This window comes from Prionailurus viverrinus, chromosome F1 (genome assembly GCF_022837055.1).
Source record: "Prionailurus viverrinus isolate Anna chromosome F1, UM_Priviv_1.0, whole genome shotgun sequence".
Classification (NCBI taxonomy): Eukaryota; Metazoa; Chordata; class Mammalia; order Carnivora; family Felidae; genus Prionailurus; species Prionailurus viverrinus.
Window position 1 is genome coordinate 32,846,319 of NC_062577.1, and position 18,827 is coordinate 32,865,145.

The 18,827-nt window shown below is 38.3% G+C and overlaps 1 protein-coding gene across 8 annotated transcripts in view; it reads right to left on the reverse strand.

Moving 5' to 3' along the window:
- Positions 1-2,082: 2,082 nt before the first annotated feature.
- The window catches only part of CD55 (CD55 molecule (Cromer blood group)), a 32,208-nt gene continuing 15,463 nt past the window's right edge, over positions 2,083-18,827 (reverse strand). The window contains exons 7-12 of one of the 8 annotated variants that reach the window (XR_007148109.1): positions 17,732-17,845; positions 16,538-16,624; positions 12,359-12,379; positions 7,173-7,242; positions 3,917-4,019; positions 2,895-3,062 (exon numbers count right to left, since the gene is read on the reverse strand). Coding sequence is in view for 6 of the 8 variants with exons in the window: in XM_047840341.1 (XP_047696297.1) it covers positions 12,045-12,379; positions 16,538-17,845 (1,643 nt within the window). In the remaining 2 variants the exon portion in view is untranslated. Of the gene's footprint in view, positions 3,063-3,916; positions 4,020-7,172; positions 7,243-11,397; positions 12,380-16,537; positions 17,846-18,827 lie in introns of those variants that run through there. The other 7 variants (XM_047840345.1, XM_047840344.1, XR_007148108.1 and 4 more) reach the window with 7 other exon arrangements.

Consider the following 18,827-nt stretch of genomic DNA (forward strand, 5'->3'; position numbering starts at 1 on the left):
TTTAATTTAGGCAAGGGGGTGGAGGGGACGCTCAAGTTGGTTGAGTAGAAAAAAAGGCATTTCCACCTTGGGCATTAACCAACAAAAAGTAGTAGGGTGTGATAAGACAAAAAATATTTAAGTGTTCTAAGAAACGTGATAGTGATAGTAGGTTAAATATACTACACAAATTTCTGTGGTAAGCAAGTATAATTTCCTGCATGGATTATCAGCAACAGTGTCAAGGGCAATACCATTGCCCTTGTCAGTGTAAAGGCAATACCATCTTTGCAATCAAAGTATCATCTCAAAGGAGAGCTTACCTTGGGGAAAAAACATAAAATTATTCAAGTTCATGACAACAGGACACAAAGTAGTTATAAATCCTGTAAGACAATGCCATTAGCCCCAATACGCCTACTGTTTATTTTCTTCAAGGTAACTATTAAATATTTTTTCAGCTTTACCTTTATCTAAATAGTAAGATATAAAGGTTAACTCAGTGTATTGTATTGCTGAAGTTCAATATTTCCCAATATCTGAAATTCCTGTGATTATAAACCTGTGTCCATTGATTCCACTTTAATCATACAGAATAATTATGCGGAACTTACCATTTTTACTTCTCCACTGAACACAAGTCTTCTCCGTGAGCCTTTCCTACTTTGGGCGCACTGTGTTTGCACTTTCCACTCCTGCTATGTGAATCTCATCTATTTGCCCTTCCTTAATTCACATCCTGTCTCGAACGCCTCCCTGCCCACCACGCGCTCGTGTAGCAAAGATAGCTTAGATACTCCCTGTATTCTGTACAGGTGATTGCTGTAATATTTGTTAATTCTACACTTTTTCTCTCACTGTGTTAGTTTTGCTTTTCCTGTGATAGAACATAAGCAAATTGGGGGTAGCCACTGTGTTGTAGATCTTGGTAAGCACACACCTAGCACATGGTGACCTGCACATAGTAGGTGCTCAGGTGTTTTTCTAAATAGCTGAATCGGTGTTATGCTCGCTGCTACCCCAGGAAGCACCAAACTGTCACAAAGCAGGCGGAGCAGGCCCTCTTATTTAACAAACAAATGGATTAGTAGCTATGTGTGGCTAAATGCAGAACTTCTAGGAAAGTTCAAAAAATTTCCTAATATTAGAAGCTATTAGGAAATTATTGTTAATCTCGTTAGTTGTGATGAGTGTGGTTAGGTAGAAAACATGTCCTTCTTGTTAGAAATGCATACAGAAGTATTTATAGTGAAATACCATGATGCATATGACGTTTACTTTAAAATACTTTAACAACAAAATGGATGAAGCCATATGGCAAAATAATTATTGTTAAATTTAGTTATATGTATATGCTAGTCTATTCCAGCCCTTCAAACGTAATCGGTAAGATGAGAAGAATGGATAATCATCTAGAAAGTAATGTGATTGTCCTTAGGTAAATTAATAACAAGTGACACAACTCTTATATGAGAATATGACATGCTTGAGGTAGTACAATATGGCGTAATTTACAAGTAACTTAAGGGGCACCTGGGTGGCTTAGTTGGTTCAGCATGGGACTCTTGCTGAAATTTTGGCTTAGGTCATGATCCCAGGGTCATGAGACCAAGTCCCGAGTCAGGCTCTGTGTTGAGAGTGGAACCTGCTTAAGATTCTCTCTCTCTCTCTCTCTCTCTCTCTCTCTCTCAGTGCCTGAGTGGCTCAGTCGGTTAAGTGACCAACTTCAGTTCAGGTCATGATCTTGCGGTCCGTGAGTTCAAGCCCCACCTCGGGCTCTGTGCTGACGGCTCAGAGCCTGGAGCCTGCTTTGGATTCTGTGTCTCCCTCTCTCTCTGCTCCTCCCCCGCTCATGCTCTGTCTCTCTCCGTCTCTCAAAAATGAAAAAAAATGTTAAAAGAAATTAACTCTGCCCCTCCCCTGCTCACGCTCGCTCTCTAAATAAATAAATAAGTAAATAAAAGTAACTGAAAATGTTTCGCACCAGGAGAACCAAATGATAGCATTATTAAGTACTTATGAGATGCAGGAAAATAATCTCCTATTTAGAAATAAATATTTATATTTAAGAAAATAAATTTCAAGTACTACATGAGACAAAAATGCAATCCATTATTTATTTCCATTTAGGGAAAATAAATTTTTCTTTACATATCTTCTTGAATTTTTCTTGCTATACATGTAAAATCAATGCATTCACTGACATGAATAAATATAAATAAATTAATCTTAATATTACAAAAGAATAAGATTTAGGATTTGGCTATGAACACCCCCTACTTCAGAAATATAGACTCTTATGTTAATATTGTAATATACTTTTAAAGACATTAAGTCAATGAAGATACCTTTCAACCTTTCACAGGGGTCTTTCTCAAAAAAAAAAAAAAAAAAAAAAAGATTGTTTTTAAACAAAATTATAGCCAAAGAATTACTTCTTCATTCTGTGTTCCCCCATTTCCACCAACTAACCCCTGAAAAATCAACGCTCTTGGGTCTTCTGCATGTTTTTCCTTTAAAAAATTTTGCCAACGACTTCAGCCTCATCATAATGGAATAAGAAAACAGGACAGTGCCTAATAGTCAAGAGTTATTTTACAATACGGTTCATCTCTCTTTGGCAAGTCTGCTCAGAAGAGACTTCCGGTTTTTTGTTTTCAATATCCAATCACTGTTTTTAATATTTCATTTTCTTTGTAAACAAAAGTAACATTACACATCTAGTGAAAAAACTCACTTATTTCCTTCACATTCACGCTCACGTTCTAAGCATGAACAAACCTCTGCACTTTCCTTCGCTTTAAGGAAAGTAATCACCCTAAATCTTGCAAGTGGTTCTATTTTCAAGAGGTTTAGGACAGACTTGCTCCATTGATTTTCCTATGCCCCGTAAAGACAGTGATAACATGAAAAACGACGAGCACTATTACATTTATTGTGTCCATTCCTCCACAAGGTTCTAAGAAACTAGAAATGTTCTGCACACTTGTGTATATTTTCTTCTGATCTCTTCTTCGGCTAAGTCAGCTAGCCAATGGTTACTAGCGTCATAAGCAAAACTGTCAATGTTATACATGTGTGTCCTGAAAGTTAAAAAAGAAAATTAAAATCAAAATAATTTTATTGACTGATGATACACATTAATCTTTTGGTTATTATGTGATAAATGATGAAAATTAATCCGTTAATGTAGCATGCAAAACAAATGGAAATTAGTAAGTTATCCAACTTCAGCCAGGGTAGACTTTAGTATTTAGTTGCCATAGCAACACCAACTAAACTAGGATACCTGAGTTTTTTAGTTTCTTGAAAATAAGCAGTCAAATTAGACTCAATGAAGATACTTTCAGAATAAAAGTCAATGAAAACCCCTGCTACATGTGCAATAGAGGAAAGTTTCGTCAAAAGACACCTAGAAAAAGACACCCAGAAAATTTCACAGATACGTTTATATTATGGTATTTTTGCATCATAATTTTGTATAATATAAAAGGGCTATAAGATCTATAAACGTGACTTATGAAAGATACCGTAAAACCAATTTTAATATTTCCTACACACTGGAAATTCTAAAAGCCACCAACCAAACCGGAGAAATACAAATACAAATACACTAGAAGCCAATCATCTCACGATGCAAACAGTCATAAGAAAGGCATTCCTATTTGTAAGTCCTAATGCATCCACCTTTTGTTTGACGAGATATTTGCGGTTTTGCTAGCATCCAGTCATTACAATAAGTTGAGTGCAAAACCCAAGGCGAGACGATGAACACAGAATGGAAGACACGGCACGCGAATGAGAGACTCAATGAGTTAGTCACTCAATAATGAAAACCAATTCTGACAAGTCCTTGAACAGTCACAGGTTAAGTCCCGCCCCAGTGTACTGATGGACATTCTGCAAGACACAGATGCGACTTTAGAAAACCATATACCTTTTAGAACTGACCAGAGGTTTGACTTCTGAGGTATCACCAATCACGGTGAAATTACGAAAGACAACTGCATGCTTTTCTGTTTTCATGTATGTAATAAGAGCTGAGTAGTGGAGAAGGAAAACACCAATTGAATTATAGAATGGTAATTTCAACCGAAAAGCAAGATCAGCCTTCCCTTACAACCGGGTCCCTCTTTTGAACTAAAACTCATCACCCAAACCCAACATTTCTAAAAAGAAGTAAGCAAATCCTTTGATAGGCAAACATGAAGGATCACCAGGCGAAGGTACATTATCACTTTCATACTCATTAACCCTTTTCCCAGTCCCTATTAAGATCCAATGTTTTTTTTAAAATTTTTTTTGAACATTTATTTATTTTTGAGACAGAGAGATAGAGCATGAATGGGGGAGGGGCAGAGAGAGAGGGAGACACAGAATCGGAAGCAGGCTCTAGGCTCTGAGCCATCAGCCCAGAGCCTGACGCGGGGCTCGAACTCATGGACCGTGAGATCGTGACCTGAGCTGAAGTCGGACGCTCAACCCACTGAGCCACCCAGGCGCCCCAAGATCCAATGTTTAATTAAATCAGTATGAGATCTGGAGTATAACCAGGAATGTATGAAATTTTCTCTTACCTTCAACAGCTTATACTTGCAAAACTAGGCAAGTGGAGTGTTTTTTTAAGGGCACTTGAAAAAGGCAAATTCCTCCTCAGGGGTTTGCGTGAATTTCTCTGATTCAGAAATAGGGGGACTAGGTTCATTGCAAAACCCCAGTGAAATTCAAAACAGGTATTTTCTCCTTCTATGTCTCAGCACTTTTCATCCTATTAAAACCATCATGGCTGATTATTCTACTAAAGTAGGTAAAGAAACTGAAGCAGCCCAAAGAGCGCCCAATACACTCCACCTTCCCTTCCACCCCTCTCACCTACCAAGCACTGGCTTTGGAAGGCAAACTGATAACGCTCTAATTCAAGAGGAGAGCTGGAATGAGGGCAAAGAAGTACAGAAGATGGGCAGTCTACGGTTTTTTCCACAGTAGTTTTGCTAAAGCATCTGTACCAATGCAACTCACTTAATAGGTCTTAGAATGCTGTATGTTTTTGGTGAACTCTAAACCACGTTCTTTTTTTAAATTTTTTTTTTTTTTTCAACGTTTATTTATTTTTGGGACAGAGAGAGCCAGAGCATGAACGGGGGAGGGGCATAGAGAGAGGGAGACACAGAATCGGAAACAGGCTCCAGGCTCTGAGCCATCAGCCCAGAGCCTGACGCGGGGCTCGAACTCCCGGACTGCGAGATCGTGACCTGGCTGAAGTCGGACGCTTAACCGACTGCGCCACCCAGGCGCCCCTAAACCACGTTCTTAAAAAGCTTCTGAAAAATCTGAACTCTTTTACTACATTTGCTATTATAGCAATAAAACATACATACATATATATACGTATACATATATATTATTTATATATATATATATATCTAGAATACTTTATTGGCAGTAAACAAATAGCTGTAAAAACTATTTTAAAAACCCACAAAGCCCAGGACCCAGTGGTCAGATAATTTTACCGGAAGACTGAACCATTCAGTGTTTTAAAGAACATTTACATAATTTAGCTTATAATAGGCTTAAATCATATTGTTAATTTAAGGAGAAAGGTAAGAGTTACAGAGGGTAAAAAGTAGATAGCTCACATCAACCCCCAAATTAAAACAAGCCATTTAGTAACAGCATTAAAATATAGTTGTTTTGAGGGGCCTGGGTGGCTCCGTCGGCTAAGCATCCGACTCTTGATTTTGGCTCAGGTCATGGTCTCACAGTTCATGGGATTGAGCCCCACATCCAGCTCTGTGCCAACAGCACAGAGCCTCCTTGGGATTCTCTCTCTCTCCCTCTCTCTCTGCCCCTTCCCTGCTTGCACTCTCTCTCTCAAAATAAATAAATAATATATACGTATGTATATGTATATACGTATACATATATACATAGATATATATATATGTATACATATGTATACTTGAATTATTTCTAAACTGCCCTAATGCCTATCTATTTTTTTCTCAATTCAAAACAACCATATATTTTTTATTAATTCAAAACAACCATATATATATGTATATGTGGTATATGTATATATATACATGTATATATATACATGTATATATGTATATATGTGTAATATGTATATATATGGTATGTATATATGTGGTATATGTATATATATGCATATGTATATGTATATATACATATGTAATGAATATGTATATATGTATATGTACATATGTGTATATATATACATATACCACATATACATATATATATGGTTGTTTTGAATTAATAAAAAATATATGGTTGTTTTGAATTGATAAAAAAATAGATAGGCATTAGGGCAGTTTAGAAATAATTCAAGTTTATATGAACTCTACAGTAAGGTTTCTGAACAGAGGAGGGTCAAGTTAAATAATCCTCTGTTGACAGGAAATGTCAGAGCCAACCAAGGCATCATACTTAAAATACGTTTAGTGCAGGTCAGATGTTCCAAATCGTACCGACTTTTTTTTTTTTTTTAATGTGTTGCTGTTTTACCATCTGAGGGCTTTCCACGTGCCAAGCAACATTCTACCTTCTTCTTTATGGTGGGCAACTCATTTGATCCTTACTACCATCCCCTGAGGCAGGTACTATGCCTCTCCCACTTCACAAATAAGAAAACGGAGGCATTAGAGAGATGAAGTTACCCGTTGTCACATGGCACATAAAGTGTAGAGCCAGGTGGATTCAAAGCCAGTGGTCAGGCTCCTGAGCCCGCCCTCCTAACCAATGGGCTGTTTTTAGCTGTTTTGGTGTGTTTTAATAAATACGACTCCGAAAAAGGCTACCCACAGACAACGTTAACAATATGTCAGAGTCTGACTCTTCTTGGGGTTTTGCTCTGTGTAACACAGATCCTATCGTAAGTTGTACTGAGTAGGGACACAAGGTGATTTGATTAATGGATGGCAAAGTGAGAATTTGGCTTTCAAATCATTTGCCTTTGAAATGTTAATGTCCTTGAATTTACTGAAAAACTAAAAAAAAAAAAAAAGACACAAAGTCTGTTGACCCAGGGTTGTAATTACAGAGAAAAGGAATAAAGAGATAGATTTCAAAGCATACAATTAAGCTAAGAAAGTTACCTTCTGATTGTCAGGTTTTACTGGAAAGAAGCTAAGAACAATTTTTTTTAAATCATCAGAATTTCTGCTCACCCTGATTTTCCATAGTGCCAGACAATTTTGCCTAGAATTAGGGTACCAATTACAGTACCAGCAACAAGTCCTTGAGGAGGAAAAAATTTAGTAACACAGTTAATAGAAACATGAACAATTACATATACAATGCAGTTTCACAATGACAAATACATTGGATATGAGACAAGTTAAAGAAAAATAGGAGACCATGAATGACAGTTTGTCTATAGCTTTTTTATGTCCCGTTTGACAGTAAAAATTGCATGGTACTTATCCTGCTTTCTTTCAAAGCAAAATGAAATAAAATATTTAAAGTATCACCGTGCTCAAATAAAATTTGTTTAACGGGTTGGAGAGGATAATGAAGTGTTTCAACCTGACCATGTCCAATTTTATGATGACTGCCTTATGTAATTTTAGCACTAGGAGGTATCTTGAAGTTCACTCTCATTTTGCAGATGAGTAATTTGAGTTTCAGAAAGGTGAGAGTTACATCTGTGGTTGTTAATGGGAAGGCCACTTAGTTCATAGTGAAGATAAGAGATGTAGGCCTTTCTCCATCACAGGAAAGGTAAGATCACCTGTGCAGGGGGTGGTACAACATATTTACTTTGCTTACAGAATATGCCCTCCAGTGTTTAGTCTTTTGTAGATAAAATTTCAGTTAGGAAAGCTAACATTTACTTTTAGGATTAAATGCACTATTTTGAGTTGAACGATAGAACAATTGGTCAAATAAATTGGTCAACAATACTTTTTAGTTTGATTTTTACACATAATCTTTCTTCTCAAAACCCACCCATTTGCCCTTTGTCTATGCCATTCTTGGTCTCCCTTTTTCTCCCTACTTCACCCTCTAGGGTCCTTGAAACCTATTATTTAGATCTGTATTGCATAGGAAACTACAGATAACAAAAGGAAAGCAACTGAGTGAGGTTAAATGTGGCCAAATCACAAATCGGTTCCAAATCAGCAAACTACAGATGTCACACAATCGCACTGTCATATCGATACATGATTTAACAAAACAGCTATTTCTACCACAGGTAAGTTTTTATAGTATTTTACCCAATCAATTTCTTTAACTGATTCTCTACCACATCATTAGCGTGGAAAGACTATATTCATAAAATATATCATGGCTCCTCAAAAATTTGGGGTTTCTTTTCCCTCCACACTCCCCATTAACCTCTGCCATTTTCAATTGTTGAAAAACCATCCCATTTTCAATTTGAATGATAAATGAAGCTAGAAAATTTTAAAGTGATCCAGAGTATCTGGACGACAGAACTAAAATCTTACTCTTAGAACACTGATCAACGCATGTAACTCTAGAACAATGTGTGTGGAGACTCATGTTTTCACAGGGGACTAGAATAAAATACAGAAATAGGAGAAACAGGATTCTACATAAATGATTCTTTAGTAAATAATAAGAGTATTACCCTCCAAATTATAAGCAAAGAAAACTTTAAGGTAAAAGGCAATAGTTACGTTCTCAAAATTCACTTGGTATCTACAGAAAACCACCCCAAGGGTGTTAAGACTTACCACTTGGGATAAATGAGGCAATGAGATTATGATTATGACAGCCACATTCTTAGTCATGAACTGAAGAGTTTTTAGGTAGGAAAATTATAGAATTTTACAAAATGGGTTTCTGCCAAGTAAAAAGAGTGTTTTAGCAATGGTCCTCATTGTATAGAATGATACTTCGTGTTTAAAACATCGCAAAGCAGTTTGCCACCTTGTATCCCGTTACTCCAATAACTAGTGCGGTACTTGGCAAATAGTAGGAAGTGTTTAGTAAATATTTATTAAATTACGCTGAATGATGGACCTTCTTTTTACATAAGAGAAAACGGAGACCAAAAAACGGTGAGGTGATCAGTTTATTACTGTAGAAAAACGTATTTCTAACCCCAGGCTCTGGTCATGATTTGAACTGTTTCTAGTATTCTCAGTAAAGATACCTGAAGTTATTCAAGCCCAATTTGTATCAGATGGGGTGCCTTCTCCATTCCTGAAGAACCCAAGTCAGATTCCACATACAAGATCTGATGTTAATTTAGTGATGCTTTTTCTGAAGAAATGTGAATTTGTCTCCTCACTTCAAAAGGTCTCACTTATATTGTTAATAAAGTGGAAATGTAGTCCAGATGCTATAAAAAAAAAAAACTTAAAAAGTTGTGAATGGGTTGTTCTGCCTTCTAATCCTATTTAACAAAACAGAATAAAGGAACTGACGTCACAACAGAAAGAGATTTTTTTTTTTTTTTTTGGTGGAAAAAGAATGTGCTTGATTAAACCTTAAATTTTCATTTCCAGATTGAGAAACCAGAATTCAACACTGTTTCCTCAGCAACATCCATGGGACCCTGTCAGGGTTTTGCTACCATCAATGGCTTTTCTGTGCCTCCGTACTTTTTAAGTGGGAGACGTTCACACTTCTCTTGCCAGCCTAAGAAGATCAAGGAAAAATGCTATAATTATGCCACCTGACTTCTTAACTCTGAGTAACTTATAGACAATTGAAGTCATTTTTTATAACGGGATTTAAGTTTGTCATACACAGAGATGGGTAATAGCATACACCAAAGACCTCGTATCACAGCATCCGATGCCTTTCAAATTACTGCTGATGATTCACGAGTCTTGGAAATACACGTCCACTTGGGCTAGTCTATAACATATGCCGTATGCAGGCGGATATGTATAAAGCATAAATGAATAAGCATGTGATATTAAAGGATACAGAAAAAGCATTTTAGGTATTTCACTGAGTAGTCTCTAATTTTTTCTTAAATATTCCTTCAGCGGACCTGTTCACCACCATGAGAAATTTATGAATGTCACAATATGGGATTTCAGCAATGACGGGGGAAAAAAGTAAAGAACCAAGACCACATTAATTTTCAAATTTGAGTTGTGCAGGTTTTTGTATAGGAGAAGAATCTTTCTATCCTTTTGAGTACCTAGTGCTGGAGAAACAAGTCAAGCCTCCATTGAAGCACCTAAGAGCTGTGTGACCTCGGGTAAGTTACAAGTCTTGCAAAAACAGTTCTTTCCGCTAAAAAAAATGGGACATAGAGACACTGTAAGATGTTTTGAGAAGTAAATAAAATAATACATATAAGAATCTCACGACAGGACTTGCCACACAGCCAACACGCAAATATTACTTTAATAAAGGACTGTTCTTATTCTTTGGTGTGGCCAGAGGGAGTTGCTAAAACTGTCAGAACACCATCTTAGGAAAAAAACAGTGACTGCATTCTAGGACTTCTTTAAGCTACTATTTATTCAATGTTGAACACCGTGCTGGGAGTTTTCATATCCTACTATCTCATTCGGCTTCAAAGACTTTAAATAGGGATCATAAAAAGAGAAAACCGGGACTCAGATTAAGCTCAATCATTGGGGCTGAATAATCACTAAATTAAACAAAACAAAACAAAACAAACCAGGATTCAAACCAAGGTCTGCCTGACTCCGAAGCCCAAGACTGTCTCCTTCTATACAATGTTGGCAGAAAAAACAAAACCAGAAACAAGAGCGAAAACAAAATACAACTATGAAGAGCATGTATTCTCAGTGGGGTGTAGTATCATCCCAAGAGGCTGAAACAAATCTTACTTTCTTATGTATAAAGATATAAATGCAGTATATAAATAGATTTGCATTATATTTGTGGTAGTAAAATGTCACAGGGAGACGATTAGTGGGGGGAAATGTCTGAACTGTTCCTTGAGGGAGAGAAGGCAATAATGGAAAAAAAAAAAAAAGATTGGCTACACGAGTGCTGAGCAAGCATAACGTATACACTTGCGGGATCGCTGTATTGTACACCTGAGACTAAGGGAAAATGAGTGTCTGTTACACTCAAATAAAAACAACGCACAAATATAAACAACAAACAGAATGAGAAAAGCGGCCCGATTCACAGAACACTTTGAAGAAATAAGGATAACGTTTAGGTTTATATTTTACAAAGCTAGGATCCCAAAGAGAACGAGCGCTGCAGATCTTCTTTAAGAAGGGAAGAGCTCCTCTTTAGTTTTGAGCACAAGTTGGGATTACAACTACCCCCGAGAGAAAGTCTCTGGAAGATCGCACAGTCCACAGTTCAAGAATGTCAGAGAAAATAAGCACTTCAGACCTACATCCGATGCTACTGGGCAGCTGAGAAAAAGCCCACCCGTTAGACTCACCGTTCTTAACATTAAATCATGAAATCGTGAGATTTTCATTTAGAATACATTTATTTCTATTTAAAATGTCAAACAGACAAAGTGAATTCCAACTGTTCAAATCTCTCAAGATAAATACTTTAGCTGAGGGGAGGTTCATTCAAAATATAAAAGAACTATAAATAATAATAATAAATACCTGCTTTCAGCTTTAGCCCCTTGTCACACTAATGCATATATAGATAGGAGACTTTGGCTTATAAGGACATAATTTTGAAATACTTTCTTTATAAGAGTGTATCTTCTAGTGGGTATGATTAATATGCCAACTTAGCTGTATTGCTTTTGAGCAAACCTTTCTTTTACCATCTTCATTAGGAGTTATTAATCTTCTTGTTAAAAGGTATAACATCAGATAATATATTTAAGAACAACAAAAAAGAACGAACAAAAACTAGAATAAATGGCGACACAGTAGGTCCTTAGGTCTACACCAACGGGATATTTTTTAAAGCTAACTTTGCTTTACATCACTGACAGGGCAGGGAAATGGAAGAGGATATAACCAAAGGTACTCTGCTGTCTCTGGAATGGGACAGGAGTCTAGAAACAGTCAAGGAGTCGTTTATGATTACTTGTAGAATACTAGAGGCTTAAAAACTGTATTGGTACCTGCCTCTTCTTTGTTGTTCTTTGGCCCCTAGCTTGACGATGCATTAAGACAATAAGCATTCAATAATACCTGACTGACTGGCCACATGATTTGAAGTTGCCCTAAAACTACCTTGGAACAAGAACACGGTTGGGAATACTTAGGAACATACCGAGTACCTAATGGTGTCCACCAAATACGTCGATAAAATGGATTTACCTGTTTTCTCTTCGATACCCTTAAACACTGCATTTTAATAGTATTCCTAAGACACTTAAAAGACAAGATTCTCTTCCAGGAATATGGATTGTACATCCCACAGTGACGACAATTTCTTTTAACTGCCGAAGAACCAAACTTACCAATTGCAGCGATGTTAGCATCTGAAGAAGGAAAAAAAAACAAAAACAAAAGAATTACAAAAAAAATAAATAAAGTCAATGATTTCCTAGCAATTTTATTTATCAACAAAATGCACTCCAAAGTTCAAAAGTAACTCAGATTTTCGTAACTAAAAGAAATAATTGTAAGTAAATTTATGAAACAGTTATGTATTAACTTAATCAAATGACATATACCACAGTGCGTATCTATTCAGCAGAGTCAACACTGTAAATATGACACATGACTAAGAATACTGCAACAAACACCATACAATTTGGGACTTGATGGCAAGAAGCGAGTTTGAAAGCTTAAATAGTAAACTGCAATCCAATCCTCTGACCGAGAAACTATCAGAAACAAGTCTCTTTCAGCAGACTCTATCAAAACTCAAATTACCATAGCACCTTAGTTTTTATACCTTTCAATGACTGTGAATGAGGCAAGTGAAGGCAATGAAGTAAACTTTACTTTCAAGTAAATATATTTATAGTAATATTCTGCTCTCTTAAGTAGTGAACAAATTTACTCATGGGACCACTGAGAACAGGCAATATTACACACCAGAAAAAGCACAGGACTGAGAGCTGGCAAACAGGTGTATACCGCCCCCCCCCCCCAATTTTCTCCCTAGTACTAGGCACGGTCTGAATCCTACAAATTAATCTCTGTGCCTTGAATGCACCATCTATAAAACGAAGCTAAAAAGACTTATTTTGCAAGCTTGTTATAAGGACTCGTGTCCAGAAATGGAAAGTGCATGGTACATGCTGTAATCGTTAAGTACCCAGTTAAGTGACGGCAGCTACTTTCTTTTTCCATATGAGCAAAAAGTGGTAGATGATATTTAAAGAGTAAGTTAATGGGGCGCCTGGGTGGCTCAGTCGGTTAAGCGTCCGACTTCGGCTCAGGTCATGATCTCACGGTCCGTGAGTTTAAGCCCCGCATCAGGCTCTGTGCTGACTGCTCAGAGCCTGGAGTCTGTGTCTTCCTCTCTCTCTGACCCTCCCCCATTCATGCTCTGTCTCTCTCTGTCTCAAAAATAAATAAACGTTAAAATTAAAAAAAAAAAAAGAGTAAGTTAATTACTTAAAAGAGAGAAAATTGACCCCAAATATTGGTTGTATTTTTATCACAATGTTTGACTTAGGTTTAATTTATTTTTTTCAGGTTTAGTTTAAGTTTCTTAAATTATCTTGTATTTTTTTTTTGGCAGAAAGAAATATTTCAACAAAGTTAGCTCTATAACAAATTTATATAAAGTGAAACTTATGGGGCGCCTGGGTGGCTCAGTCGGTTAAGCGTCTGACTTCAGCTCAGGTCGTGATCTTGTGGTTCCTGAGCTCTTGCCCCACGTCGGGCTCTGTGCTGACAGCTCAGAGCCTGGAGCCTGCTTCGGATTCTGTGTCTCCTGTCTCCCTCCCTCCCCTGCTCATGCTCTGTCTCTCTCTGTCTCAAAAATAAATAAAAAAGGGGCGCCTGGGTGGCGCAGTCGGTTAAGCGTCCGACTTCAGCCAGGTCACGATCTCGCAGTCCGTGAGTTCGAGCCCCACGTCAGGCTCTGGGCTGATGGCTCGGAGCCTGGAGCCTGTTTCCGATTCTGTGTCTCCCTCTCTCTCTGCCCCTCCCCTGTTCATGCTCTGTCTCTCTCTGTCCCAAAAATAAATAAAAAACGTTGAAAAAAAAATTTAAAAAAAAATAAATAAATAAATTAAAAAAAATTTTTTTTAAGTGGAACTTATGGGGCACCTGGATGGCTCCGTTGGTTAAGTGTCTGACTCTTGATTTTGGCTCAGGTCGTGGGATAGAGTCCTGCTTTGGGCTGCGTGCCGTGCGGAGCCTGCTGGGGATTCTCTCTCTCCCTCTGTCTATCCCTGCCCTGCTCATGCTCTCTCTTTCTCTCAAAATAAATAAAAAACTTTAAAAAAAAATTTAAGGGACACCTGGGTGGCTTAGTCGGTTAAGTGTCCAACGTCAGCTCAGGTGATGATCTCTCAGTTAGAGGGTTTGAGCCCCGTATTGGTCTCTGTGCTGACAGCTCAGAGCCTGGAGCCTGCTTTGGATTCTGTGTCTCCCTCTCTCTCTGCCCCTCCCCTGCTCATGCTCTGTTTCTCTCTCAAAAATAAACAAATGTTCAATTTTTTTTTAATTAAAAATAAAGTGAAACATTTCTCTTTTCCATGCTCTATGAAAAATTGGATGTATTCAACCTAAACCATTTAGGTTGAAGACGTCAAATAACCTCCTGCAAGTGTTGAAAGTAACAAACTAAATATAAAGGTGTCAATGTAAGCTATAAAACCAATATTGAGTACCAAAAGTCAAGTTAGATGATGAAATATATGCCATACTGCTTACATAAATTATAAAAACATACAAAACAATATCATGTACCACTAATGGAAATACACATACAACACGAGAATTAAAACGTAGATAGGATGCTTACACACAGACCTCAAGGCAGTAATTGCCTTGAGGGAGACAGAAATGGTGACACAGAACAGTGTCTGCAACGTTCAAATTCTTAAAAATACCCAGGTAATGGCAAGAAAGACTTCAAGATAACAACTGTGAAATGTTTGAAATTGTTACAAAAATATGGTCACAATGTGTATAACTGTCTTTGAAAAAACAGTTATTTGATGCCATTGAGGAATGACTCAAAGCAGGTAGGAATGGGTTAAGATTCTGTGTATTTGCCTGTATTTGGCTTTTTACCTAATGGAATCAAGAAATATACGAAGGAAATTTCAACAATGATATCTGTAATGTTTTCAGCTCTTAAAAATCGTCTGGGGTGATGGCAAAATAGACCTCATCATAGCAGTTATAAAACCTGAACAAAATATGCAAGAACATAATGACGGTGATTTGATGGCATCAGAGGGCACAGGAAGACAGGCAGAAATTGGTCAAGACCAAAAGAGGGAGAAGAACTGCCTGGAACGCGGTTTGTGTGTTTGCCGGGAAGGAAATCCCTGGCCATGTGGTGTAAGGGGCAGAATGCCAGGGGCCTCCTGGCTGGATAAGTCAGTGGATGGAGTTCAGGATCAACAGAGCATCTGGAAAGGGAGGGGGCAAATCTGAGGGACTTCTACGATTTTATTTCTTGACGTTTGTGGTAGTTACACAAATATTTGCTTTAGAAAAGTTATTGAGCCACACCTGGGTATTTTATGCAGTGTGTGTGTGTGTGTGTGTGTATTTGTTCAAACAAAAATTTACAACAATTTTTTAAAAATTATCGGGGCGCCTGGGTGGCGCAGTCGGTTAAGCGTCCGACTTCAGCCAGGTCACGATCTCGCGGTCCGTGAGTTCGAGCCCCGCGTCGGGCTCTGGGCTGATGGCTCGGAGCCTGGAGCCTGTTTCCGATTCTGTGTGTCCCTCTCTCTCTGCCCCTCCCCCGTTCATGCTCTGTCTCTCTCTGTCCCAAAAATAAATAAACGTTGAAAAAAAAATTTAAAAAAAAATTATCTCTTGGCTCACAGTCCTATTGAGATTTTCGAAGGAACCGAAAAAAAATAGACATCTCTCATACGGACAAGAACGTCCATAAAAATTTTGGCTACACGTTAGATAAGTTATGAGACAAAAGGACATCCCAGTAGCCTGAAGCAGCAGTAACTAGTAAGAAGGGTTTCATTGGTTCACTCAACAGGTATTTCTGAAGTCTACAGCCTATTTTACTCCACTTTTATAAAAACTGTCATTTAAAGAGCCTTGTGTTAACATAGACTACTTCAAAGAATTCTGTGTTTTCCCTTACTTAGAAGACACTGTTGAGATGCTTTACCAACCCTAGGGAATCTGGAACACCCTTTAGCATGCTTAAGGGATGGACCTCTATCAATCAACCAGACCCAGAAATCAACCTTAAGGATGGTACATGTTTGGTTCTCAGAAGGGTCTTGAAGAAGTCAATGACTCCCTAAAGCTAACATGGAAAACAGAATTTCTTCACCAATCTTAATTTCGCATTGTTTTTATGGAGCCACAATCTTTTTCTATGTTATTGTAAAATGTGTCTTTTTAAACAACTTGCCCTAGCATACTCCAAATCTGCCTCTGAAGAAAGTCAAGAGCGCTAGCATGAAAAACTCCTTCCACCGTACCACATGAGATCCATACTCAGGAAAACCTGAACAGTCTTAACTAACCTGAAGAAGGAGTTCCTCTTCCTTTATGCGAGCTTGTTGAGCGAAAGTGCGTGGTTGCCCTGGGAACAACAGCTGAAGTCTGTTTTGCTGTAATATGAGCAGAGGTCAATCTTTTTGTTGTATGGAAACCCTTAGTCACTGGGGCATGGACAGCGGTGGACTTTTGTGTTGCTGGAACACTCTGTGTAAATGAAATTTTTGCTGTGGTGGATCTACGGGTTGCTGGTGTGGCCTGTGTAGCAGACGCATTTGCCACGATGGGCTTCTGGGCTGCCGGTGGGGTCTCTGTAGATACAGCATTTGATACAGGGAATTTTTTGGCTGTGGCTGAATCATTTGCTGTGGTAGGTTTCTGAGGAGTTGGTTGGGACTTTGTAGTTGAAGAATTTATTTTGGTGGATTTCTGAGGAGTTGGTAGGGCTTTTGTACCTGGAACATTTACAGTGGTAGGCTTCTCAGGAGTTGGTAGGGCTCTAGTAGCTGAGGAACTTATTGTGTTGGGTTTGTGAGGAGTTGATGGGGCCTTTGTAGCTGAAATATTTACTGTGCTGGGATTTTGAGAAGTTGGTAGGGTTTCTGTAGCTGAAGAATTTAATGTGTCAGGTTTCTGAGGAGTCGATGGGAGCTTTGTAGCTGAAATATTTATTGTGTTGGGTTTCTGAGGAGTTGGTAGGGCTTCCATAGCTGAAGAACTTATTGTGTTGGGTTTCTGAGAAGTTGATGGGGCCTTTGTAGCTGAAACATTTACTATGCTGGGTTTCTGAGGAGTTGGTAGGGCTTCTGTAGCTGAAGAATTTATTGTGTCAGGTTTCTGAGGAGTTGAGGGGGACTTTGTAGCTGAGGCATTTGTTGTGTTGGATTTCTGAGGAGGTAAAAGGACTTCTGTAGCTGAAACATTTACTGTGTTGAATTTCTGAGGAATTGATGGGGCCTTTGCAGCTGGAGCATTTATGGTGGTGGGTTTCTGAGGAGCTAATGGGACTCTGGTACCTGGAACATTTGTGGTGGTGGGTGTCTGAGAAGTTGATGGGGCTCCAGTACCTGGAACATTCACTGTGGTGGGTTTGTGAGGAGTTGATGGGGCTTCAGTGCCTGGAACATTTGCTATGATGGGTTTCTGAGGAGTTGATGGGGCTTCAGTAGCTGGAACATTCACTGTGGTGGCTTTATGAGGAGGTGATGGGGCTTTAGTACCTGGAACATTCACTGTGGTGGTTTTCTGAGGAGCTGATGGGACTTTCGTACTTGGAACACTTGCCATTGAAGGCTTCTGAACTGTTGGCATGCCCTTAGAAATCTGGGAATTTTCTGCGGAAGAGAATTGTACAAAAATTAGCTAAATAATGCTGTCAAGTTAAGATTTAGGAACCAACTGCTTGCTCTGTGACTTCTCCCTTTCTCCCTAAAAACACCTAAATTTGACATTTAGGAAAGCAAGTCTTATTGTGAATTTCCCAAGGACCTGAAATGTCACATTGTTTTTGCTCTGATATAAATGATACCCACAGCCAGTTAAAGTGGGTTTGCACCAAAGGAGTACTGAGGTTCGTAAACTGTTTTCTGTGTAAAGAAAGGAAACCAAAGTCAGAGTTGGTAGTAATCTCAGCCTGTGACACACCCCAAATTGAGATGTTTTCTCTCACAAAATGTCTTCCTTTGCTTATACCAAGACCAAAGAACAACACTGGACAGACAGAGATAATCACAACATAGTTCCTTTTTCCAATGCTTTCTGGCATGTTAGCGACCTCGGAAACGTCTTTGCTTTACTTCTTTTTTCACATAATAAAGTCAACCTGAATAAAATAACTTTTTCCTCTTGTGCTGGCTACCAACTTTACATATCCTAATTTAGTTCCTCCTTGGATTTTAGGTCAGGTAACAAATATCTGAATTTGCAGCTTCCGTTAAGATCCTATTACAAGAATCACAAATCTAAAAACTTGGCACAATTTTAGGTCTTCGGTGCCTTTTTGACTTCGCGTGGCTTGCAAATTCCTTCCTAAGGCAGTGCCGAGTAGGGCAACCCATTTCACCACACACTAGAAACTGTGGTCAAGTTCTCTAATTCTGCTAAGCTTCGGTGTTCTCATGTGTGCAATGAAGATAAAAACAAAGCAGATTTTATGACGTTATTGTAAGGAAGGAGAGGTATAATTGAGGTAAGTTATTCCCCACAGTTCTTGTCCCTGAAGCAACACATTTTAGCATAGTGTCAGTTCCACCAACAGACGTTTTGCAACATGCACTCACAAGTTGTGTGTCCTTTACTTCTGCTTCCTGTATCTAC